This window comes from Cydia pomonella, chromosome 26, assembly GCF_033807575.1.
Source record: "Cydia pomonella isolate Wapato2018A chromosome 26, ilCydPomo1, whole genome shotgun sequence".
NCBI classification, from domain to species: domain Eukaryota; kingdom Metazoa; phylum Arthropoda; class Insecta; order Lepidoptera; family Tortricidae; genus Cydia; species Cydia pomonella.
The window spans coordinates 6,315,300-6,342,823 of record NC_084728.1 but is presented as its reverse complement, the minus strand read 5'-3'; the positions used below and the strand labels follow the sequence as shown (position 1 = coordinate 6,342,823).

The 27,524-nt window shown below is 37.4% G+C and overlaps 1 protein-coding gene across 1 annotated transcript in view; it reads right to left on the bottom strand.

Annotated features, from left to right (window-relative positions):
* LOC133531946 (segmentation polarity homeobox protein engrailed-like) overlaps positions 1-12,989 on the bottom strand; it is a 28,805-nt gene extending 15,816 nt beyond the window's left edge. Inside the window, exon 1 of the mRNA XM_061870385.1 lies at positions 12,022-12,989. Coding sequence (XP_061726369.1) covers positions 12,022-12,766 — 745 coding nt within the window. The 5' untranslated portion in view covers positions 12,767-12,989. The remainder of the gene's footprint in view (positions 1-12,021) is intronic.
* Positions 12,990-27,524: the final 14,535 nt, after the last annotated feature.

Genomic DNA, 27,524 nt, shown 5'->3' with positions numbered 1-27,524 from the left:
GATTCTTCTCACTTGATGGTCTCATCGGAAGATCAGCGCTGGAAGCCACCAGCAACATTCTGAGATGAAGCCATTTCGTGCCACTTTATACTTTCTTTGTTTTTGTTATATTATGTAATTTGTCTTGTTTGTGTTTACGAATAAATAATTATATTCTATTCCAATCAAAACTCAAATAATGTATGGAAATAATCACGTGGCTTTCCGTAGGAGCTGTCATCCCGATATACATATTTTTTCTAATCGTTTGGCGTTTGTACATGTGCCGTTGTCATATTGGTTAGGACCCCAAAGCCACCTACAATCAACAAAGCTCAACGCTGACACCAACCGCCATATTTGTTTTTAATCATGACGTGAGAGTTCGTGTTCAGATATTTTTGATCAACTCGGCTGCTCCGATATGTCTGATAGCGACTGTACTAGCTTTATTTCACAGATATTCAATCATTGTTCTTGTGTTGAGACTATTTCCATTAATTCGATATTAATGTAAATATAATCAAACAAATCATCAATACTGAACAATTAACCTGTCATCTGCTCGATAAATACTGGCAGTTTTTGCTTTCGTAATGTCATACTTAAGGCCTGAGAATGGCACTGAGGAAACAATTGCGTAACGATGTGAAGAATCGAAAAATTATCACTTGAGTTCACTTTCAGTGGGAAGACTTTTAACACTTTTAACCGACACAGAGAGTGATTAATAAGACAAATATTGTAAACGGTGAATAAGCTTCTTTTATACATATTTAGTTCCAACTTCCCATAGTTGCATTACGTAGGTCACAGAAAATTTGTATAACACGGTTTGACCCAAACCGTGTTACAAATGTAGTTTTTATATTGAATTTTTGCACTATTTAATCAATGGCAAATGCTATGTTTATAATGAGTGTAGTGCTTTAGTATAGAAGCTCATACCTATGTCATTTTAGTTACAATAAACCTATACTCCAGCCGAAGTAGTTCTCCTTACGCCCCTCCTCACATGGCGACCTTGCCAGGATCGGAGGCCGAAACTTTAAAAGGCTAAAGTTGGCTTTATATGGAGAAAAAAATCACATGTCTAATTTTAATTTATTTTTAGTTGTATATCGCTACTCTGCAGCAGTGTCATTTTAGTACCTATAAAATAGTAATTAGGCGAGGGAACTGATTAAAGTAGCACGGGGCGGTCGGCGGCCTAAGCCCACTAATAATTTTATCGACAAAGTATATCGTTTCATCGAGCAGGGCAGCCCTAATTCGTTTTAACCAATTGACGCTGTTGCGGGAAGTGCATTAATTAGTGAATTCGTGCGAGTACAGTCGCTGACGCCAGTGTTAACTTGACTCGCTTACGAACGGTGTTTTAACAAGAACTTCTGAACAGGCTAGGAAAGTTAATAAATAAATATATTATAGGACATTATTACATAAATTGACTAAGGCCCACAGTAAGCTTAATAAGGCTTGTGTTGAGGGTACTTAGACAACGATATATATAATATATAAATATTTATAAATACTTAAATACATAGAAAACACCCATGACTCAGGAACAAATATCCATGCTCATCACACGAATAAATGCCCTTACCAGGATTTGAACCCGGGACCATCGGCTTCATAGGCAGGGTCACTACCCACGAGGCCAGACCGGTCGCCAAAGTTGATGTTTGGTATGATGGTATTTAATGGCGCGGCTTAAAATTTTTATAGTGTCAATTTAAAACTCTACTTCCTAGCAACTACAGACCGTCTAGCATACTTGAAGTCGCGCTCGAGAACGCAACACATGCTAGTAGGTCAGAAATGACAAAAAACTTAGCGTACATAAATTACACTCCTATGAAATGTTCAATCGTTTCTTTCATTTATAAGTAATTAAACATCTAGGTATACATATAATTTATAGATGTGGGTACCGACTGTACGGAGTATATATCTGATTTTTGGCAGGAAAATCTAACGATAGAAATTTAGACCTCCTTTCTAGTAAAATGACTCGAGAGTTGAGAATTTTCTAGTTACTTGGCGGCGGGTCAGTTTTGGTGCTGGCGATTCATTTTATTTGATGTTTAGAAATTATAGGACAAGAAATTTTCCTATCATCAAAATCTTGTAATAAAACACTTGTTAGAACTAGAAATATAATTTTCAATTTGGCAGATTTGTAACGGATCAGGGTGCGTAGACAATATGCCAATCGTCGATCCGTAGCGAACGAAACGCAACTGTCTCTGTCGCACTAATATGGAAGAGTGATAGAGAGAGATTTACACTGCGCTACGGAGCGTGAACGATTGGCTCCTTGTCTACGCACCCAGGCCTTTTCGTAACACTGTCTGTCGCGACTGTCCCTCCGTTTTTGTCGTCCAACCGACAATGTCGGATTCCCCCAGAGTTCCCAGATCGCATAAAATCGAACACCTTCCGCCCAGGCTGCAATGTCTCTTTAACAACATATAAATACATTTAATACATAAATATTTGACGACCGGTCTGGCTGGCTTAGTGGGTATAGTGCCTATGAAGCCGATGGTCCTGGGTTCGAATCCCGGTAAGGGCATGTATATGTGTGATGAGCACAAATATTTGTTCCTGAGTCATGGGTGTTTTCTATGCACAACACTTGTACTGTTTGGGTTGTCAAAATTGCTGCCAACTTATCTTGGTCTCGTAAGTCCATGTGAATTTTACAACGATCAAGATTTAACTTCGACTGCACTATGTTTGCACTCGGGAGAAGTAAAAAGAGGAAAAAGGAAAAAGTGGGAGTCGGAATCGCCCACCGAGGTTTCCGTACTTTTTAGTATTTGTTGATATAGCGGCAACAAAAATACATCAATATGGTAGAATATCAGTGCCTCTCCCATAGGGTGAAGCGTAATACTGAGCCAGAACCCTTTTGTTTTGCTGCGACGTACACAAAATTTCCTATATGTATGGAACAGTATTTTTTCAATGTATTTTTTTTCTTTCTTCTTCTATTTTGTATTAATGTGTATTTCTCTCGTTTGATTTTGTGTTATCGGTTTTTTATTTGTCATTTTATTATTTATATTTTCTTTGTGTATTGTGGCAAACAAATAAACGGATTATCTATCTTATCTATCAACATCCTCGTGTGAAAATATCAACTGTATAGCTATCACGGTTCATGAGATACAACCTGGTGACAGATGGACAAACGGATGAACGGACGGACAGCGGAGTCTTAGTAATAGAGTCCCGTTTACCCTTTGGGTACGGAATCCATAAAATGGTCAAAAGACATCACAACGTACCAAGAGACGAGAAAAGGAATGATGGGCAAAAAAATGAGATGGGAAGACTAGTTCAGGCAGGTAGCTGGAGCCTTGCGGAGAAGACAGGCTCTGGGCAGAGACGCGTGGAGGAATGGGAGAGTCCTATGCCAAAGGCAACCAGAGAATACGTCTGCAGAGAAAGACCAGCAGTAAGCAAGTAAGTGACAGGATATCTTTCGATACCTCCCTATCCGCCGTTAGGCGGCAACGGCTGTAGCGGGCGCTCCCCACCGATGTGGGGAGCTGGAGAGGTCATTCCACGTCTTTTTGTAGACGTGTGTGCTGCTGGTGATGGTCAGCTCTTCGCTACCGATCGTTTCCCAACCCCACGACCCCTAGCCCGGTGATACCGTTTGAGCGGGGCCAGCTTTCGGGGCCGCGGTGAAGGCGACCGGTAGCTTAGCTGGTGTGTGCGGCGTGCTGGTGAGACTGTGTCCGAGTGTGTAATGTTGTGTTTCCTGATGCTCTGCTAGAGGTGTAGGAGGGCTTGGGGCAAGTCAAGTAAGTAAGTAAGTTTGCACTTGGCGGTATATAATATACATATAGCGTAGGCAGACGGGCGGAGACGTGAGATGTGCGGCAATCGACCAATAGCATTCCAAAAGGAATAGCTTCAATCATATTGAAAATGTACTAAGAGGTTCATCTGTATATCTACCTATTCCGTCATTACTGGTGGCATTATAGCTGTCACTTTCTAACAAGTATGTGTTCACATCGACGCCTGGCACCATAGTCGATAAGCAAAATTGTCGTATTTATAGTAATTTTATTCTAGCATTTAAAAAAAGTAATTGAAATATAACGAGGTTAAAAACTATGCAAACCCATAAGAAAAACCATAGAATACTAAGTACCTATACTATATAATAAGTCGATAGTTGCATCAAGCTCGTAAATCGATGTAATCGCGATTATGGCCGTCGATTATCATCGAAAAACGATAAGCTTGTAAAAAATAATCTAATTACATATCTAGTTTGGTTAAAAGTGAAAAAAAGTTTATCTATGCAACTATGATATGTTTGAACGCAATTCGACATTGTTTCTTATGGCTCGTGACATTTCTAATCTTTTGATCTGGACGGTGACGACAAATGACAATGTAAATTTTACAAGGAATATTAATCTAGTTAGATGAAATATTGAAAATCTAAACGACATCTTATTAGAAAATAGATATACTTAGCTGTATTTTTTCTGTCTAACAAGAATTAAATAGACACAATACGCTATTTCAGATATTCAAATTGATATGCATATTTCAAAATTAAAAAAACTATAGTCATTCCACTCTTTGAGGTTATTATACGTATACTAGCATAAGAAAAAGACAGTATGATTGTATCTGCCCACTCTGCCTAAGGCCATTGACAAGCGAAGCGAGTTTTGCCAAAATATATTTACTATATATACATTTGTTGTAAGTTGTAGCTTTAGTATCTATTAATAGAGATTGTCCTTGATAAGTATAATGCTTCATAAGTATTATACTTACTTAATAAGTAAGTAATGGTAGCTAACAAGACAATAAGTCGGTCCAAATCGACAAAACGTCATACTTTTCGTCGGAAATTATAAATTGCCGCAAAAACATTAAAAACCCGCCTAGTTAGTACAACATACTCGTTAGCGTAACTCGGTCAAAACACCATAATTCATTATTTAATTACTATAGTTCCACAAAATGCAACGCTAAATACACGCGTAGCGAAAAAAAAGAAAAATTAACTAGCAACACTGAACGCTGCCGCGGTACGCACACCTTTTTTGCCACTGGCAACTGGGCGTGCCGCCATTACGTTACCAAGATGGCGGCGAAGGAAAAAAAAATGATAATCGCGCGAAATAATTGCTCCTAAATTGTTTCATTACTTCACCTGCTTTAAATTGCCGTCGATAAATTTAAAGACATTCGATTTTTAATTTTATTGTAACGGTATAAAAGCTATGCAGTCTTTGATGAAGCGTTTATGTGAGTTTGTGAGCGTGTAAGGGAATAAGGCAAGTGTCATTGTGTGAATGGAACGCTCTTTATTAGGTTTTTAACTTTGACAGCATTAAGATAAGGTCCATAATTGATTGAAGGTGATTGGAAAGTGTGAATAAATATTGCAATATTCGCTGCAAAATAACCAGTAATTATGTTGTCAATTCGCATTTTTATTTTTTAAATTGGCGCGTTTCAGTAGACTGGTCTCGACGCGGTTTTATTAAAAATAAAAACAAGTTCTTTATGATATAATTGGTCTTGTTACCGTAGGCCTTTTCAATTTCATGATGTCATTAAATTTTCTTTTTACGAATTCAATTTAAAAGCGGCATCTACTCAAACAATTTGGTCGTAATTATTTAAAAAAAATACAATGACACAGTTTAAAAGGTGCAAGATTAACAGGAAAAAACTAGTTAATTATATTGATTCAGTCACATTGTTTTTAAATCGAACCGTAGGCAATATGGTATGCTTTCTTGGAATTGTGTCTACGTCATTAAAAATAAGTAGGTATATGACTGCCAACTACTGGCGACGGAGTACTAAGAAATTGACGTACCTACCTACCTACAACCTTTTGATCCATTTTTGGTGTACGAAAAATATGTATTTTTTATTCACATTTGTCAGCGACGATATTTATATTTTAACCATAAAACACTTAATTTAACATCGTGAGGAAACCTGCATACATCTGCGAAGAAATTCAAAGGTGTATGTGAAGTCCCCAATCCGCATTGGGCCAGCGTGGGGACTATAGCCCGAGCCCTCTCGCGCATGAGAGGAGGCCTGTGCCCAGCAGTGGAACGTATATAGGCTGAATTGTTATTATTTAACCAAAAAGAAAATAATAAAAGCATGTAAAGAAAAATTACATGGGGCTACTTGGAAACACCGGGGCTAACAAAAATTATAAGAAATAATAAGGTTTTAAGGTTAACACTTTATAGTACTAAAATGCTTCTAAATTTACAACGGTCTCCAACATTGGTTCCTACTCTAACGAAAACTCTTTAATGTTACATTCTAATTCAATAACTGACATAAATTAAACAGTAGGTATGTGGGGCCCTAATGTAGCGGGATGTGATTTTTGAAGTCCTCAGCAGCCCCAAGAAATCACTCCAAATAACCCCACGCAACGATATTAACCCCGCTATCTTTTTCTCGTAGATATGTCACATTTATTCAAAAACACATACCTAGCATTTAGTCCCTGCCAAATTAGCCCGCCAAGTCCAAACAAAACTCGAGATAATTTTGACAGAATGTCAAAAGCTGTCATTTTAAACAAATAGAACAATGACCATGACAACAATAGGCGGTGAGGTATTCATTGTTTGTCAGTCATCACCGTTTTGACATATGTCAGGACTGTCTCTGTTAAAATATAATTAAATATCTTCTCGGTATTTTGCATTAGGAGGAAATACGCAAATTAATCGTAGCAGAGACGAGTATTAATGTATGGTAGTCTCGATAGGAAATTGTGTATTTTTTAAGGGCGCCATAGATTTTTTAAGGTCATGGACCTCCACATACGCCTTAGTCTGGACGCCGCGTATAGCGTAACGATCTATAATAAGTTTTTGTCATAATTTCATTTTTGATGCATGCGTTTATCTCTGACTTTACTTTTCTTTGAACGGGCAACTAATTAATACTGATCGAGACAATTTTAACAAATCCAAACTTAATTAAGTTACGTTCGTTTATCACAGACCTATGGCCACCTCCTGTGTTCATAATAATACAATACAATACAAATACTCTTTATTGCACACCTCAATACAGAAACAGTACAAATAATACAACACATAAAGAAGAGGAGATAATAATACATGTACTCGTATACCATAATATTGAATTGTCAACTAACTTACCTACATAGGTATGTATATGAAGTTTTGATCTCATCTCGGAATAGATCGAATAATGAGAAGTATGTCTAATTTACCTTGCAATATTTGCCCCTTACATACATACATGCATACTGCAAGTTACACAAAAGCTTGTAAAAATGTTACCGTGTTAACATACAAAGTAACCCTACGCTGTGTAAGGCGTGCACTCATAGTTATAGAGATCTTGTCAACTGGCGTTGAAATGTTCAGCAAAGGTAGCGTAGCGTTGTATACAATATTAAGACTAACACCGCGTCAGTGTGGCACCCTCAAACCAATCTAAGTACATACAACAATGACGGAAAATTAAGAATATGAATTAGTATTAAAATAGTCAATATTTAGTTTTTACTAGTATCTGGTTTTACTGTGAAAATCATGTGAGTCTTTAAAGTGTTAATTTAAAACTCCCGACGGGAAAGTGGCATAACTCAAAAAACCAAAATAACCAACAATGAGCCATTTAATCGTAATCCAAACAATAATGCTGTTATACTCGTAATTAGTTAAAACCGTAATTTTATTGCTTGAAGCTATAAAATTAAGTTTTATTTTTATCTCTAATTATTTAGCGAATTTGCATAAAGTTAATGCTTTAATTGCTTAGTAAGAATTAACTTTAAAATGTATTGTCAGTTGTTAATGGCATTTTGAGACCTCCAACGAAGTAGACCAGTGAACATTGTTGAAATTTGAGATCGTAGGTGGTATTTATTTATTCGTTTTGGAGCATAATACACTTTCGGTAGCCTGACTTATATGTACACTAGACAACACACAAAAATAAGCTCTGTGTAAAAGATAATGTATTACAAAAACCCTGTTTAAAATTCTAACAAATCTCCATCTTTGTGACCGAAACTGGCAAAAACTCCCACTTTGTCGTTTGCCATAAGGACGAGATTTGCTTGTATCTTTATATGAATAACCTGTTAAAGCGTCCTTATGGCAAGCTACAAAGTGGGACGCTTTGCCGGTTTTTAGTTATATTTATTCAATAATTATAAACTAGAAAAAATGGAAAAGCCATTTTTTTCATAAGTTTTTATTCTATTAAAAACAACATTATTATGTAAAAGAAAATTGTATATTATTTACCTGGGATAGTAAAGTAAGAAATGTCTCAGATCACATGCAATTGTCGGCCGAGGCGAAACCGAAGTTAACAAACATGTGGTGTGTATACTATTTTTATCCTCGATGGTGCCGGAAAGCGGCAAATTCGTTTAGTGCAGCGGGCCGAAAGTAGACGTTTTCCGGCCGGAGGGCAGGAAAACATATTTCAACGCCTTTTATAATGCGATAAACATAACTTTATAGCTTATGGAAGAATAAATGATCCTTTGCATTCAAAAGCTAGACAAGTTAAATCATGACTCAAGTCATAAAAAAGATAAAAATTCAAACGATCTACTGTTTTATTTATATTTGAGCGTTTTGTGATTATAATGTTTCAGATTATTCTGTTGGCAACAGCTGTTGGCAGTGTTTGAATAAATTGAATCTATTATATTATTCATGAGTGCTAGGGCTTGGTGTTAGAACTGGCGTCCAGATATGTATGTCACTGCAAATAATGGACGCTAAGGATGTTGGGTGCTTATGATGTTATTAACTCTTCATTTTGTTGTGTCCATCAGGACATACATAACAAAAGAGGGTCAAAACCCTCTTTTTGTATACAGTACCCCTAGTGTAAATTTAGTCGATAGCGAAACGTGACGTACGCGTTTGCGTTAAGTCTCATTTTGTATGGGTTTTTGAACAGCGCGCCAAGCGGGACGTTTTGGAAAGTCAAAAATCTCATACAAAATGACACTTAACGCAAACGCGTACGTCACGTTTCGCTGTCGAAAATATTTACACTAGGGGTACAGAATACAGAATTTTATTGGTAAAATAAAGGTACGTTTTACAAGTCAAAATAAAATACAATTTTACAACTAATAATTATAGATTCAATCAGTAATAGAAAAAAATAATAATAATAAGATTTCGTTTCACGGTGTTGGGTCAATAATCTTTGGTTAAGGTTATATACATGAACTCATCAATTGAGTAGCATGCGTGTTAAATAAGTAATGATTTAAGTTTTTTTTTTTAAATTGAGTCAGTTTTCGAGTCCTTTAATGTAGATGGGAGTGAATTATATATTTTACTAAATCAAATAATTAACACTATTAAGCGGTAACTCACTACCTTGAGTTTTTTGTGCTAAATCAACAAATTAAGGGTTAAAGACAATCTAATAAAATAGCACCGTAACTGAGCATTTCTCAAAAAATAAATAAATATTAAAGGACATTCTTACGCAGATTTACTAAGTCCCACGGTAAGTTCAAGAAGGCTTCTGTTGTGGGTACTCAGACAACGATATATATAATATACAAACACTTAAATACATTGAAAACATCCATGACTCCGGAACAAATATCTGTGCTCATCACACAAATAAATGCCCTTACCGGGATTCGAACCCAGGACCATCGGGTTCATGGACAGGGTCACTACCCACTAGGCCAGACTGGTCGTCAATATTCCCCTTGTTTTTAAATAGGAGTAAAACGTCTTCCTTTGTGTAGGTAAAATGCAATTATGGTAACACAACAGGATATTTTTTCGTATTAAGATCAAGAACTAATAAGTGGTGTGACCAGTACCTTCAGCATTTTTTTTTTATATAGAAGGAGCGAAGAAACGAGCAGACGAATCACCTGATGGTAAGCAATTACAGCCTATGGACACCTGCAATAGCAGAGCAAGTGCGTTGCCAGCCTTTAAGTTGGAAGTACGCTCTTTTCTTGAAGATTTTGCAGGAATCGTAACGAATATTACTTGCCCGTAAGTCTGCTAATGATAAGAACCAATTGTATATATTCTATTAAGGAATCTGACGAAGGTTTAATCGCTCATATGCAACCATTCGGTTTCAACAACGCTATAAACGGGACCATGATAGGCCGCAGGAATCCGAAATGCGGGCATAACTCACGACTGTTTAACTTTACTATTATGCTTTATTATCCACATCATCATGTTTAAGTATGCTTTATCGGCTTTTAACAGTTAATCGTTTATGTTAACATTTGTTAAGGGCCTAAACAAATTGGTACAAAAGTTTCGAATTTAATGTATACTTCCTTATCTTAGCGCTTTTACTGCTCCTAAAGGTCTATTCCAGGCATAAGCCATTTAAGGCACTTTCCAGGATATGTAAGGCCAAACCAATAGGAAAACTTGGTACTGTCACGGTTTTTAGGGTTCCGTACCCAAAGGGTAAAACGGGACCCTATTACTAAGACTCCGCTGTCCGTCCGTCTGTCACCAGGCTGTATCTCATGAACCGTGATAGCTACACAGTTGAAATTTTCACAGATGATGTATTTCTGTTGCCGCTATAACAACAAATACTCAAAAGTACGGAACCCTCGGAAGGCGAGTCCGACTCGCACTTGTCTGGTTTTTTGCAATACCTAACTAAATTTGTCATTTTTGTAAGCCATTAAATTTTGTAAAACTATTTTCCACTTTTCTTACATTTCTGTCGCTTTGACTTTCATTCTTTCTTTTGTGTGTACAATTAAAATCATTGAAAACGGATTCGTGAACTAATTTATAAATAATATACCTAGTTATAAGCACTTACGTGAATAATTCTCGTTTTGGTACCTTCCTAACAGAAACTATAGGATATAAAGTCATATAACTCATAGAAAAACAATACAAAAAGGGGTATTTTCCTAATACCCGGCGTCGCAAAATTTCAATTATCATAAATACAAGGGCGTTCAAATGAAATAGAATGATGAATTTGCAAAACCGCAACGCTTTGTGTGCCAAATAACGTTAACCACAAGTACAGGAAAACGACGCAACAAATGGTTATTTTACAAGCATGCGCATATGTTTGTTGTGTATGACTGTCTAGTCTGTCGTTACATACAATATTCATACATGTAAGTATTTCACACCTGTAGAGAAATTTAAAGAAGTAGAGAAGTTATACCCGTTCGATTAAAAAAAAATTGAAAATCGGTTCACGATTCTCGGAGATATCGTGTAACATACGTAGAAAAAAAAGTCGAATTGAGAACCTCCTCCTTTTTTGAAGTCGGTTAAAAAGGTGTATCATTCTATGGTATGTTTTTGTCCAAGTATCACCCAAAGTCATTAAAATTTTGACTGATCGATTATTTAAATGCAAACATCCACTCGAAATCACTTTCTTTTCCATAAAATTTGTAAGGTTTCATTAACAATCATGTAACGGTAAAGCAACAATGATGGGTATAATCATTATCCGTCGGTACCGATTACTAAACTGGTTTTTCTGACACTCTCGGTGTTAAACCAAAAAAAAAAGCAGCTAATCGACCATAATATGTTTCTTAAGTCCTCGTTAGCAGTAATTAAATCGTTTTCCAAATAAATTATTACTAGTAAGATGTTGTACCAACGAACTAATAAGACATTAAAATGAAATCGAACTGGAAATAATTGAGTAGGCACCTATTAATAATTATGTTAACGATCAAGGGCCAAATAGTTTGTAAAAAACAATAATTACTTAACTATTAATATTTCTTTATACCTTTTTGCCAGTTGTAAAACGTTAAAAATTTTAAATATGTCGGTAAACAGTAGAACGTTATTATTTCGCACTGACCAACTGCTAGTAATAATGAGAATATCTTGCCAATAACTATAAAATAAGCCATAAAATTTACCCTAATTTTTTCTAATTAAGATAGTCATCATTCCAAGTTATGTCAAACATTTACACACACAAGGACAAATTAATTAAAAAGTAAATTTAAAAAGTTACCTGAGCTAGGTCTGTCGCTGTATCTCGTGCAGTACACCCACGCAGGCCACAGAGTACTGTTTCCTTGACTATTCGCTTCTGTACTGCCACATGTAGAAGGGGCTCCACTGGATGTTGACGATACTATGGAACTGGCAGAATCTGGCCTTTTAGCTTCAACCGGCTTCGGAATTTCTTTCTCCTTTTGCACTTCCCCGATTTGCGAAACAGTCTGCCTTAAACCACCCAAGGGCGGCAATCTATTAAAGTCAGGCTCTTTAGACTTTAAATAATCGAAACTGTATTTCTGGAATTCATTCTGTTTCGATAAATCGTAAGGTTTATAGAGGATGCTATGGTTAGGTCCGACGGATTTTGGTCCTTCGATCTTACTCGTTTTTCTTAAAGCGTTTAAACCGAATTCAGGGTGTAGGATGTTGCTTATGGAGAAGTTGATTGGTAAGGTTGGTTGTTGTCTTTGAGTCCGCTTTTCCGGGTCAAAATCTTGATTGATAACAGGCTTGACATCTGGCGTTTCGGGTCTGTAGTAGTTCTGGTATTCTTGAGGGCTTGGTGGTGGAGAGTTAGGTTGGACCTTGACGATCGTCATTGGAGTATTGCGTTCGTACCTCGGTTCAATAGTCGTGCAGGTATACTGACTAGGTTGGCAGTAGGAACCCAAATTCTCCGCATGCGGAGCCGGTACTCGAGCCACCGGCCCCGGGCTGTTCGCCTGATTCGGACTGCAGCGGTCTTCAAAGGCCATGATAACTCTATTCAAGTCAATATCACTCAATGTCTTTATTATACAGTCGATACACAGCTCACTTTCAACATCGATTTATGCATGTCAGTTTGTAATTCAAATATGGAACGCGGCTGTCACTTTGACAGATGAGACGACTGCGCACGACCGCGGCGGCCGACTGACTGAGCTGCCGAGGGGACACGCCCCTCAACAAACAAGCTTTTTTTTCACCCTACCCCCTTCGGTTTTGTAGGCGTTATCCGTTTAGGCCCCAACGCTTTCGAATGTGCTACGTCTCTTTTTAACTTAACGGTTTTATTGTGGGGTAACTGAGATGGGTGTAGCAATTGATTTAACGTGATTGTGTATTTAGTGGGCATGGAGGGATTTGTGAATTCTGTTGTAAATTGGCGGTATGGCTCTTTTGCGTTCGTAATGTATCAATATCGTGCTTTTGTACTGAATTTCAATTAAAGAATGACAGAATTATTATATTGATAGGCGGTTGATGAATTATTGAACGTTTTCTTTTTAAATGTCATAGCGTAATTAAGTTGTTTTGGTATTTTTAGATTTTCTTGTGATGAGGTTTTTGTTCTTGAAATGTAGGTACGGTTAATGTTTTATTTTAATGTTTTGTGTGTGTTCGAATTCTACCGGTTTGCCTAATAGTTACTTTTGATGTTAAAAATAAACCAATTTATATTAGTTGTATGTAGTAACTTGTTCCACAATTTAATTCATTAGTTAAAAGTTGGAAAATAGTGTAAATAATTAATGGTTCATTTATTTGTCTAGTAGTAGTATTGTAAGTGTGTGTATGTATGGGTACATTGTAAATCTTCAAGACTTAAAATTAAAATAATTGTTTAGTGCAGGTAAAAATGAGTTATCTAAGTGATTACTTTTATTAAATAAATTAGGTATGGTTTCAATAGTTAATCATATTATCTAGGTAGGTACCTATTAACGAATAAGGTACCTACTTAATGATTTTAATTTGAGGCACTACATTATTTTTCTTAATAGTTTTTTTCTGGCTTATATTCTATATTTTAGAACAAAGTTCTATTGTAAAGGAAATAAAAAAAAATACTTTAAATACAAACTTGCTTTTAACAGCGTAAAAGCGTACCTAAAAAACTGTAAAAATGACCAAAGCCCCTTCGCATGTTAACGATCCATTGTCTCACAGTTTTATTTTTATTTTTAGAGTTACGCAGTTTTACCCCAAGACCAAAAAATATCGTTTTTTTTTCCTAGTCTGAAATTGTATGTACGGAAATAAACTACGATATACATATATTGACAATTTAAAAATATTATAAGAAAATGACTGGCGAATATTATTATAATATTACGAACTTCTGTGCAATTTCTAATATTTTACCTACTTAATTATTCTGTTTAAAAGATTTCAGCTTTTATTTAAGAAATATTATATTTTAAAATATGAAGAAAAAATGTCACTGGAAAAGTCATCATTTATTTTTAACTTTATTGCACAAATAACAACAGGACAAGAAAAAAAAAGCGGCCAAGTGCGAGTCGGACTCGCGCATGAAGGGTTCCGTACCATTTAAGACGTATTAAAAAAAAATCTACTTGCTAGATCTTGTTCAACATTTTACCACTTTGGACACACATTTTACCACTTTGGAACTGTCTCTCGCGCAAACTATTCAGTTTAGAAAAAAATGATGTTAGGAACCTAAATATCATTTTTGAAGACCTATCCATAGATACCCCACACGTATGGGTTTGATGAAAAAAATTTTTTTTTAATTTATTGACGTATTAAAATAAAACTATTCACTAGATCTCGTTCAAACCAATTTTCGGTGGAAGTTTGCATGGTAATGTATATCATATATTTTTTTTAGATTTTTCATTCTGTTATTTTAGAAGTTACAGGGGGGGGGGGACACACATTTTTTCACTTTGGAAGTGTCTCTCGCGCAAACTATTCAGTTTAGAAAAAAATTATATTAGAAACCTAAATATCATTTTTGAAGACCTATCCATAGATACCCCACACGTATGGGTTTGATGAAAAATTTTTTTTTTTTTAATTTTTATGACGTATTAAAAAAAAACTACTTACTAGATCTCGTTCGAACCAATTTTCGGTGGAAGTTTGCATGGCAATGTATATCATATATTTTTTTTAGATTTTTAATTCTGTTATTTTAGAAGTTACAGGGGGGGGGGACACACATTTTTTCACTTTGGAAGTGTCTCTCGCGCAAACTATTCAGTTTAGAAAAAAATGATATTAGAAACCTAAATATCATTTTTGAAGACCTATCCATAGACACGTATGGGTTTGATGAAAAAAATTTTTTTTTTTAATTTTTATGACGTATTAAAAAAAAACTACTTACTAGATCTCGTTCGAACCAATTTTCGGTGGAAGTTTGCATGGCAATGTATATCATATATTTTTTTTAGATTTTTCATTCTGTTATTTTAGAAGTTACGGGGGGGGGGACACACTTTTTACCACTTTGGAAGTGTCTCTCGCGCAAACTTTTCAGTTTAGAAAAAAATGATATTAGAAACCTCAATATCATTTTTAAAGACCTATCCATAGATACCCCACACGCATGAGTTTGATGAAAAAAGATTTTTTGAGTTTCAGTTCTAAGTATGGGGAACCCCCAAAATTTATTGTTTTTTTTCTATTTTTGTGTGAACATCATAATGCGGTTCATAGAATACATCTACTTACCAAGTTTGAACAGTATAGCTTTTATAGTTTCGGAAAAAAGTGGCTGTGACAGAATCGGACAGACAGACGGACATGACGAATCTATAAGGGTTCCGTTTTTTGCCATTTGGCTACGGAACCCTAAAAAGAGATTTTATGAAAATGATAAGTTTCGAGTTAAAATAGTTTCAAAATTTTAATGAGTATTCTGCAAGTAGGTAGGTAGGTAGTAGGTAGGTGGTAGTAGGTAGGTGGTAGTAGGTAGGTAGGTTGTCTGGAAGAGATCGCTTCTTAGCGATAAGACCGCCTGTTGTTATCTAACTTTTACGTGTTTTTTCATTTTCTGTCTATTTTTAACTGTATGGTGCACAATAAAGAATATTTACTTACTTACTTACTTACTTACTTAGGTCTCAAAGGCTCTTTCACAAGTCAATATAACATTAACAGTGACATCATACAGTGACTTGAAAAATACATAGCAACATTTATAAATACAACAGCCAATACCTGGGTAAACAAATAATTCATCTTAATTAAATCTACATCGACATTTAGAATTTGTCTTCGTTCTGATAATCTCCTTAGCTTTTAAAATTTTGCAAATATTGATTTGACACATCAATGCTAACTTGTACCAAAATTTGGCTTAACCAGGCTTACCTAGCTTACTTTTATGGACACAACAATGAATTTCCGTTACCTAAATATACTTTAATTTTTTCTGTTTGCATTTGGAACCTTCCTTTCTTTTTTTATAGTTCAAAATTCGACTTGAATTTGTACTTCTAAAAGAACATTGAGACTTAGGAATGTATGTATGTATATAATGTATAACTTAATAATATGATTCAAATATCATTCTAATATCACCGTACGTTCGAATTAGCCTATTAAACTTTAGGTACACATCGTATACAAAGAATATTTGCTATCACTAATTTATTTAAAAAGCCATGTCAGGATTACAGAAACCTAATTTGCTACCACATCAACGTCTAACTCGACTCGACAAAACATTTGAATAACAATTGCTCAAACAACATTTAAAAACAAACGTCGTCGGTTTCAAAGGGGTGGCACAGAGTAGAGTACAGAAAGTTCATTATTGTTAATTTAACCTTTCATATGTGTGTGGTGGCTGGTGACCTAGCGGTAAAAGCGTGTGACTTCCAATCCGGAGGTCGCGGGTTCAAACCCCGGGCCCCGGCTCGTACCAATGAGTTTTTCGGGACTTATGTACGAAATATCATTTGATATTCAGCAGTCGCTTTTCGGTGAAGGAAAACATCGTGAGGAAACCGGACTAATCCCAATAAGGCTTAGTTTACCCTCTGGGTTAGAAGGTCAGATGGGAGTTGCTTTGGTAAAAACTAGTGCCTATGCCAATTCTTGGGAATAGTTTCCAAGCGGACCCCAGGCTCCCATGAGCCGTGGCAAAATGCCGGCACAACGCGAGGAAGAAGATATGTGTAGTGGTCAAAAATCGTGGGTGCAAACCTCGGTTGTACTGTATACACAGCAGAAAATATCGTTCTCGAATAAAAATGAAAAAAAGGAGACTAAAAATTCGGTCAGGATCCTTATCAGACACAGACAAGAGATTAATTATATCATTAATACATGTTCCCTACGAACAATTTTTCGTGCTTAGGTAAGGCTTTGGTGTTAGGTATAAAATAATCTCTCTTCAAAGTTGAAATAAATTGATATTACTTTCCAGCCCTTCCAGGAACTGATTACAAAATTGATGTCAAATCTCCGCAGTCGGAAACAATGAAAACAAAATTTCATGGTATAAAAGTTCCGCAAACCCAAACATTAAAATAAAATGTATAAATAAAATTACGTCTTATATATTTCTATTTGTTAGTCAATTGTGTCCCACTGCTGGGCAGAAGTCTCCCTCTCTCGCACGCATCTCGGTCTATGGCAATATCAGGCCAATCTTTCCAGTTGCCATCTTATGAAATCACACAAAAAAGTAAATAGATAAAAACAACCAACAGTGCCATATTTTTTCTCTCCGCGACACACATACGGCGCGTTTCATACTGTTTCATGAAAATTTTCCTACATTATATCACACAGATGTCGATTCTAATTTTTAAAAAATGGTTGAACACGATCGTCAAGGTATCAAACCTTGACGATCGTGTTGGTGTCTCACGCACCTCCTTCACTTCTTTTGGCATGCACGAATCAGCATGAGCAATCGTCAAGATCGTATCAAAATCTTAACCGTAATATAATTGTTTTGTCTAAATCGATCCTCCAGTGCTGAGTTCAAACTAAACGCGGGGAAGTCTATTAGTAAATACCCCTATAATAAAACAGGCACCAGTAATGGGATGGTATAGACAAATCCTGTGAAACAAGTATTTATTCGCTGGCAACATTTTATTGTAAACAAGAGCCAAAGAGCTGCTTAAGTTTAATTTTTCATTGATATTTGTTAGTTTGAAAATTAATCGCGCTGTACATCCCATGACTGGAGCAAAAAAACATAGTTTTAAGTGGTTAATAATATTGAGACCAATTGCAGTAGATTTCATTAAATACAAAAAATAAAAGACGAATCGGACATTAAACTTTTCAAGCATAAAGCGGTAGAAATTTTACTGGTGTCAGGGAAATTTAAAAAAATTCTCCAAATTTTCTCTTAAATGTCCCATGAATCATGATTGGTGCCGTTAACATATGTATTTGACACTTTTCGTCTTGCGTTATAACCGCTCACTGGGCTATTTGCTAGCGCACTTTCTTCCCCAACTTGCGCTGCGCCACAACAATGGCGGATTGACATCTGACAGCTATTTAGGCGGCAACTGACAGCGTCGCTTGTTAGCGGCGCCATCATGGAATTGCTTTTTCGTCTATGGTACGTTTTATACAACTTTGTGGGAGTGTTCTAGAATATTCTAGGTTTAACGATTGTGTGACCCAATTGCTCATGATGGCAACAATTTATAGGTAGGTATGCTGACTGATCAGCTATAGATAGGGTTGCCATAGTTATTTAGAACTGATATGGGACAATGGGGTAGTAATGGTCTTGCGGGGGGAGGCGGGATTAAACTATAATCAGCTTTGCTGTTATGTCTCTTTGTATATTTACGTAGAAAAAAAACCGGTTACACGGTTACACAGAGATGATTGTGATGCTGCGGCCACATTATCGGGATTCGGCGAATGTTCGACCTGTCGCGACACGTATAGCCACGCAGTTCGCTGTGGCGCGAATCATTTGAGCGAACTCGAACTGTGTTCGGGGTCCTGTCGGTTTCTTGCCACACATCAAAGGAATTTTATCGCGACAAAGTTCGTGCAAGTGGCTACACTTCAAGAGTTCACGCTTCCTCCATCTTGCCGCCAGATCCACATTGGCCGATCTAGTTCGCCCGAAGCTTTTATCGCGACAATATGTGGCCATGTAGTTCGTGTTCGTTGTACCGCGAAGTTTTTGTCGCGACAACGCGCCACGAAAGTTCGCCCTATAATGTGGCCGTAGCATGACCATTTCTCTAGGTATTCTACAGCGGTATCGATATACAGAACAAAAAAGAGACAGATGCAAATACGGGACGCGATCCTTCAATACGGTACAGTCCCATATATACGGGACGCAAAGCAACCCTATCTATACACATAATAAAGTAGTTTACATTCACACAATCATAATGTACGTATATTGTACTAGTTACATATACACAGCCTATATTGTTCTTCACTTGTATGCTTCTGTGTGTTATTAAATTCCTCCTTGTTTTTTTTTTTTTTTTATACAGAAACAAACAGTCATTCAATAACATTGAACAGTAGATTAAGCAGCAGTAAATTGACCTATAGTTTCCTTAATTTAATGTTATTAAATTAAAATAAAAAAAATACGAGTAGGTAAGTTATTTTTCACCATACCACCTTGTAAAGGCTCTCTTTGTAAGTAGATCAAAAACTGTTGAGAAAGTTGCATTTTATCCACGTGTGCCATGTGTGGCAAATAGGGAATGCAATACCGGGATACCGGGATCCCGAAATACCGGGATCCCGCACCATTTTTGCGGGACCAGTCCCGCGCCTAAATCGTGCGGGATCCCGCGGGATTTGCGGGACTGCGCAGCGACATACAGAACGTGTTGTGCGGCACTATTCAATTCGTCTACAATGCGTTGTTAACAGTTGTGCCCACCAGCGTGGAAGCGGAAAGGGCATTTTCTGCTGCTGGATACCTAGCATGCAAAGTAAGAAGCCGTTTAGCTGACAAAACTATTGACACGCTATGTTTTATGCGCAGCTACTTTCAAAATAATGAATAATTGTTTTTTGTTTGATTGTAATAGTAATTTTATTTCTAATTAGAGTAATTAGTAATAGTTTCACAAAACTTGTTGTTTTCTGTTTGTTTGTAATAGTTTTTGATCTTTGTTTGTAATTGTTATTTCTGATTGATTAGTGATTTGATTACTTAATAAATAGTTTCATTCGATAATATTTTTTAGTTTCATTTTAAGTTCTATAGACTCGTTTATGATACAGGATTCCTCTCTTTTCTCAATGACTTTCAAAAAACTTGCGGGATCCCGCAAATACCTGGATCCCGCGGGATTGAACCTCTCAATCCCGCGGAATCCAGCAATTCAAATTTTGGTGCGGGATTGCATACCCTAGTGGCAAAGTAATCTGATGCAAATTTTGAGTTGTTTGCCCATGTTGGCTGATAGAATTGACTTTTGAGTGATGGTTTTGAATGATAAATTAGTAACATTCATTTGAACTTGATTTGTAATGTTTCACAATTAGTATTTTCCTCGCGTTGCTGTGGTGAAAATGTTGTGTTTAACTTGATGACAGTTTTAACCCTCGTGCCTTGAAACCGCAACGCTCAAGATACCATTTTCAAACCACTCGCTACGCTTTCATGGTTAAATTTTGGAATCTTTCTCTTGCTCGGGTATCAATATTTAGCACAAGCGGTTAAAAAACTTTGCCCCATTGTAAAACAAAATTGCTATTTTTAGTTTGTTTCGAGATAAGGAAAGTTTTAGTTGCTGTTTTAAGAGAAATTCCTAGTTGCGATTTTTCCATACAAACGCTCTCGGCTGTTTCCTCCCTGGATTTTTAACCTAGAGCAATGATTTTTTTCAAATAAGATCCATCAATATCTGTGCCGCTATGTTTTGCTTTTTTGAATTATTTTATATTGAAGAAACTTACAGTGCCTCGAAAATCGCAAAAACGGCTCAATTGGATTGGCTGCAAAAAAGGTGCAATATACAAATATGACAACAAATATCCAAAAAATCAAAACATAGCAGTTTAGATTATTTCTTCCTCATGCAGTTTCAGAAATTTCATTTGGAGGAGGAAACAGTGAAGAGACAAACCTCGATTTTTGAATTTTTTGCGTGGGAATTTTAGTCCGAGCTGCAGTTGTCCTTATCGCACGCACCCAGTCGGAGCCCACCGCAGCGCGACAGAAACATAGCTTCAAAAATTCGAGATTTGAAAAGTTGCTCAGCTAGGAATTGCTCTTAATATTGTCTCAATGAGTTTAATGAGCCATAACCATCGCATGACCATCTCGCTGGTCCAGCGCTGGGCCATCGTGTAGAGGTGCCATAACCATCGCATGGCCATCTCGCTGGTCCAGCGCTGGACCAACGTGTAGAGGAGCCATAACCATCGCATGGCCATCTCGCTGGTCTAGCGCTGGACTATCGTGTAGAGGAGCCATAACCATCGCGTGGCCATCTCGCTGGTCCAGCGCTGGACCAACGTGTAGAGGAGCCATAACCATCGCATGGCCATCTCGCTGGTCCAGCGCTGGACCATCGTGTAGAGGAGCCATAACCATCGCATGGCCATCTCGCTGGTCCAGCGCTGGACCAACGTGTAGAGGAGCCATAACCATCGCATGGCCATCTCGCTGGTCTAGCGCTGGACTATCGTGTAGAGGAGCCATAACCATCGCGTGGCCATCTCGCTGGTCCAGCGCTGGACCAACGTGTAGAGGAGCCATAACCATCGCATGGCCATCTCGCTGGTCCAGCGCTGGACCATCGTGTAGAGGAGCCATAACCATCGCGTGGCTATCTCGCTGGTCCAGCGCTGGGCCATCGTGTAAAGGAGCCATAACCATCGCATGGCCATCTCGCTGGTCCAGCGCTGGACCAACGTGTAGAGGAGCCATAACCATCGCATGGACATCTCGCTAGTCCAGCGCTGGGCCATCGTGTAGAGGAGCCATAACCATCGCATGGCCATCTCGCTGGTCCAGCGCTGGACCATCGTGTAGAGGAGCCATAACCATCGCATGGCCATCTCGCTGGTCCAGCGCTGGACCATCGTGTAGAGGAGCCATCACCATCGCATGGACATGTCGCTGGTCTAGCGCTGGGCCATCGTATAGAGGAGCCATAACCATCGCATGGACATCTCGCTGGTCCAGCGCTGGGCCATCGTGTAGAGGAGCCATAACTATCGCATAAGGCCTACTAACATCCTTCAATTACATTATTATCGTATTTAGACACCGTTATCATATAATAATGTAATTAAACACCGTGCTATTAACTTCGTTTTATGAAGTTCATATTAAAAACATCAGTCTTATTAAAACAATATATGCCAGCCAAGCGGCGTCATAATATTATTCCTATAATAAAACGATTTTATATCAAACGATTGAAAATAAATAATATCGTGAAGAATATGAGGAATCTGTTTGTTTTATAAATGCGTCAAGAAATAGATGTACGAGGGCTTGGGCACAGTGCGACCCTGAGACAGACGCGAGCTATAGAATCAGACCAAGCTAAGTTGGCAGCGATTTTGACAGCCCAGACAGTGCAAGTGTTATGATACACCGAAGTTAACGGAATTCAATAAAAACACAGTGTAGATAGAGAATGAACAAATTTTATTTTTAATAACAGTATACATAATGGATATATAGAGTGGTGTTACAGTAACTGGCTTAAATCTAAAATAGGCCCTTGAGGCAATGTACTACGGATGCTGGCGGCATTTCCTCGTTGTATCGCAATGCTGATACGTTGCGCGAGAAAGCCGCCAGCTCTTCGGTCACCATTTACGTCGACCAGACGCTACGCGATTTCTGCAAAAAACTTGTGCGCACTACGCCATGGACCTAGAGTATTGCCAGTTTTTTTAGGATTCCGTAGCCGTAACTAGCTTAAATCTAAAATAGGCCCTTGAGGCATTGTACTACGGATGCTGGCGGCATTTTCATTTGCCAGTTTTTTTAGGATTCCGTAGCCAAATGGCAAAAAATGGAACCCTTATGGATTCGTCATGTCTGTCTTTCTGTCCGTCCGTATGTAACAGCCACTTTTTTCCGAAACTGTAAGAACTATACTGTTGAAACTTGGTAAGTAGATGTATTCTGTGAACCGCATTAAGATTTTCACACAAAAATAGAAAAAATAAAAATAAACTTTGGGGGTTCTCCATACTTAGAACTGAAACTCAAACATTTTTTTTTTCATCAAACCCATACGTGTGGGCTATCTATGGATAGGTCTTCAAAAACGATATTGAGGTTTCTAATATCATTTTTTTCTAAACTGAATAGTTTGCGTGAGAGATACTTCTAAAGTGGTAAAATGTGTCCCCCCCCCCCCCCCCCCGCTGTAACTTCTAAAATAAAAGAATGATAAAACTAAAAAAAATATATGATGTACATTACCATGCTAACTTCCACCGAAATTTGGTTTCAACGAGATCTAGTAAGTAGCTTTTTTAATACGTCATAAATGGTTCGGAACCCTGCATGGGCGAGTACGACGCGCACTTGGCCGCTTTTAAATTTATTGTTATATGAAAAAAACACATACATAAACAGTAACAAAAATTTCGGCTAACTGTATAACAATAACAATTTAGCGACCACCGCAAAAGAAATTGTCTTGGTTTTCATGACACAAGCTTCATTTAAGTCTTATTGCATTGCATTGCACTACAACTAGCATATCTTTAAATGTGGTCCCGCCGGATCGTCGTGTGTGGCGCGCGTTAACTGGCGATCGGCGCCCGCGCAGCGCACGCGAGGTGGCGGCACCTCACGGCGCTATCGATCTACGGTCTCGTACTCTGAACTGAACCATAGATCACTTGAATACTAGATGGAATAACAAACATATGCATATCGTATACCTTTAAACGAGCAATTCTTGTATATATATATTTCTGTGATCTCGGAAACGGTTCTAACGATTTCGCTGAAATTTGGCATATGGGGGTTTTTGGGGTTATACAATCGATCTAGATTAGTCTTATGTTTGGGAAAACGCGTGTTTTCGAGTTTTCGTGCGTGTTTCTTTCGACGCAGAATATGGTCGCTAATTTCGTGTTACCGGCCACTGTCCGTCTGCTCCAGCGGGTTAAGACGCGGAAAGCTAGGAACGAGTGTTACGGGTTCGAATCTCGCCCGGTGACTAACTTTTGTTTTTTTTTTATATGTTCAAGTTTATATATTTTTTTTATTTTTTTATTGTTTTAGACAAGTTTAATTTAGTAAAAAAATGTAGTTAAGATTATCACCTATACACCACCATATCACAATAAATAGTTATAACAGAACAAAGCTCGGTCGCCCAGGTACTTTTTATAAAATGTGGTAAGTTTAAAGAGCTTCTCATTCTGGGTGGAATAAACACGAAATCACAATTTGAGGAAAAAAAAAATCCGTTTAAATACGTAAATACCATACGTTCTTGTAACTCAGAGGAATATTTTGTTGATAAGTAAAATCGCTTATATTGTATAGAATATAAGCAAGTTTCCTATGCAAGTTTCTTGTACAAGAATCGGCAATAATTGTATGCAATTATTTTGTTTCAATAATGGCAGTCAAATATTGCACCAAAGAGTTTAGGTACACGTGAGCAATAATAAATAAATAAAAATCGGCCAAGAGAGCTTTAAGCTAAACTGCAGCTTAAAGTATGGTAGATTGTTAACCAAGGGATGAACTGTGGGTGTACGTCTTTTTACTAAGAAGGGTAAACTTTTTGCGATAACTCAAAAACAGCTAAACTGATCATATCCGCTATAGTTTTCATTTAATGTCTTTCTTAAGCTCTACTTCCAAGATTTTATTTTTATTTTTTGGACCTATGGTTCAAAAGTTAGAGGGGGGGGACACATTTTTTTTTCTTTCGGAGCAATTATCTCCGAATATATTCACTTTATCAAAAAATGTTTGTGACAGACCCCTATTAATTTTGAAAGACCTTCAAACGATATCCCACACTGTAGCGTTGAAGCAAAAAAAAAATTCACCCCCACTTTACGTGTAGGGGAGGTATCCTAAAAAAATATTTTTTTTTAGATTTTATTCTACGTCTTTGTCGGCTTTATTGATTTATATATCCATGCCAAATTTCAGCTTTCTAGCACTAACGACCAAGGAGCAAAGCCTCGGACAGACAGACAGACGGACATGGCGAAACTATTAGGGTTCCTAGTTGACTACGGAACCCTAAAAAAATGTATAAACGTACAAGTATTGACAGGAAATGATTGCTATCCATTATTCGTTTACATTTATGACATTATTTATTATCACATATATATATATATATATTATATTCACCAAGTTTTATCTACAACAATAACATAAAAATCGACCCTAATCAGAGTACCTACCGCGAACCACGTTCGACGTGTTGCCTCTCTGTCGCTCTTGTAAATTCCTACGTAAGTGTGATAGAGAGGCAACACGTCGAACGTGGTTCGCGGTAGGCCCTTAGGCTACGTACGCACTAAGCGGCTAGCCGCGTGCGGACAGCCGCATGACGGTTAATAATGTATGAAACCGCAACCATAAATACTGAACGCACTAAGCGGTCCGCCGCAACCGCACGCGGCTGGCCGCATAGTGCGTATGGGGCCTTACAATAGCAACGAACGTAAAACAAACTGCAGCATACGAATCAATTAATAATGTGTAATTTCAGCAAACAAATAGATAATAAGCGTGGATAGCTTTGTACACCAGTGAATGAAGGAATTTTACGCAAACTTACAAAAACAAAATCAGGGCATGCTATGTGAGTTCCGAATGGAAAAAACGAGACCCTTATAAGATCATTTTATTGTCCGTCCCACCGTCCGTCCGTCTGTCTGTCTGTCAAGACCCTTTACCTCCGGAGCGCGAGGAGGTATCGAGTTGAAATTACATAAGCAATAAAAATAAATGATAAACGTCGGTATTTAAAAATTTAAACTCATTTATACCTATTTGGTTCGTATGAATATCGACACTATTAAAAAAAACTATAACTCCCTCGGGAGTTATAGCTTTTTTCACAGTCCTTAACTCCTGCGGAAAGAATACATGCCTTTGTCCTTCAGTATACCTGCATGAAATAAGATGTTTTACGAGCAAGTGTAATGAAAAAATACTAAAATCAATTATGATAGGTAATGAATCCCAAAGGAGTTAGGAAAATAATAATTTTAGAGATAAAGTTTCGTTCTCACACAAAACCGTAAAAAAGTCCGAAATTTTCCCATAAAAACATCATTCATTGGAACATCAGTATCGTATTAGGTATTTCACAATCTACAATACCTAAGGTATTTAAAAAAAAAACTTATTTCATATTAAAAAATCTAGGCAAAACAGCCACCCTTTTCCCTAGACTATGATTATGAGGTACAAAATCAATAGTAAGTAATGACAGCCCTCACTTACCTGAACATGTAAACATGCTTGTAATGAATGTAATTACATACGCTGGCATGGAAACGGTCGTTTGTACGTATGTACCGTGCCGACTGGCGTGGTTGCGAAAAGAAGTTGCTATAGTAAACACCCCTATAATGGAACAGGCACCAGTAATAGGATGGTAAAGACAAATCCTGTAAAACAAGTATTTACCATCATTTTTTAATCGCTGGCAACATTTTACCAAGGGCCAAAGAGCTGCTTAAGTTACATTTTTCATTGATATTCGTTAGTTTTGAAAATTAATGGCGCCATACATCCTATGACTAGGAGCGCTGGTGGCCTAGCGGTAGCGACTTGCAATCGCGGGTTCGAACCCCGGCTCGTACCAATGAGTTTTTCGGAACTTATGTACGAAATATCATTTGATATTTACCAGTCGCTTTTCGGTGAAGGAAAACATCGTGAGGAAACCGAACTAATCCCAACAAGACCTAGTTTACCCTCTGGGTTGGAAGGTCAGATGGCAGTCGATTTCGTAAAAAACTAGTGCCTACGCCAAAACTAGGGATTAGTTGTCAAGCGGACCCCAGGCTCCCATGAGCCGTGGCAATATGCCGGGACAACGCAAGGAAGAAGAGATACATCCTATGATTGGAGCAAAAAACCATAGTTTTAATTAGTTAATAATATTGAAACCAATTGCAGTAGCTTTCATTATATACGTAGAATACATAGAGGACGAATTGGACATTCAACTTTTAAAGCATAAAGCGGTAGAAATTTTACAGTACCCTTAGTGTAAATTTATTCGATAGCGTGACATGACGTACGTACGTACGTTTGCGTTGATTCATTTTGTATTTTAGAAACAACGCGCCAAGCGGGACGTTATGGAAACTCAAAATCCCAAACAAAATGAGACTTAACGCAAACGCCTACGTCACGTTACGATAACGAATAAATGTACACTACGGTTACTGATGTCGGTGAAATATCAAAAATACTAAATATTATTTCTCTTAAATGTCCCATGATTGGTGCCGTTAACATATATATTTTATGAAGCTGATTTTATTCATTATAACAATAATAATAAATATTATAGGACATTATTACACAAATTGACTAAGTCCCACAGTAAGCTCAATAAGGCTTGTGTTGAGGGTACTTAGACAACGATATATATAATATATAAATATTTATAAATACTTAAATACATAGAAAACACCCATGACTCAGGAACAAAATATCCATGCTCATCACACGAATAAATGTCCTTAGCAGGATTTGAGCCCGGGACCATCGGCTTCGTAGGCAGGGTCACTACCCACTAAGCCAAACTGGTCTTCAAGTTTGCGACTATTTTTTTA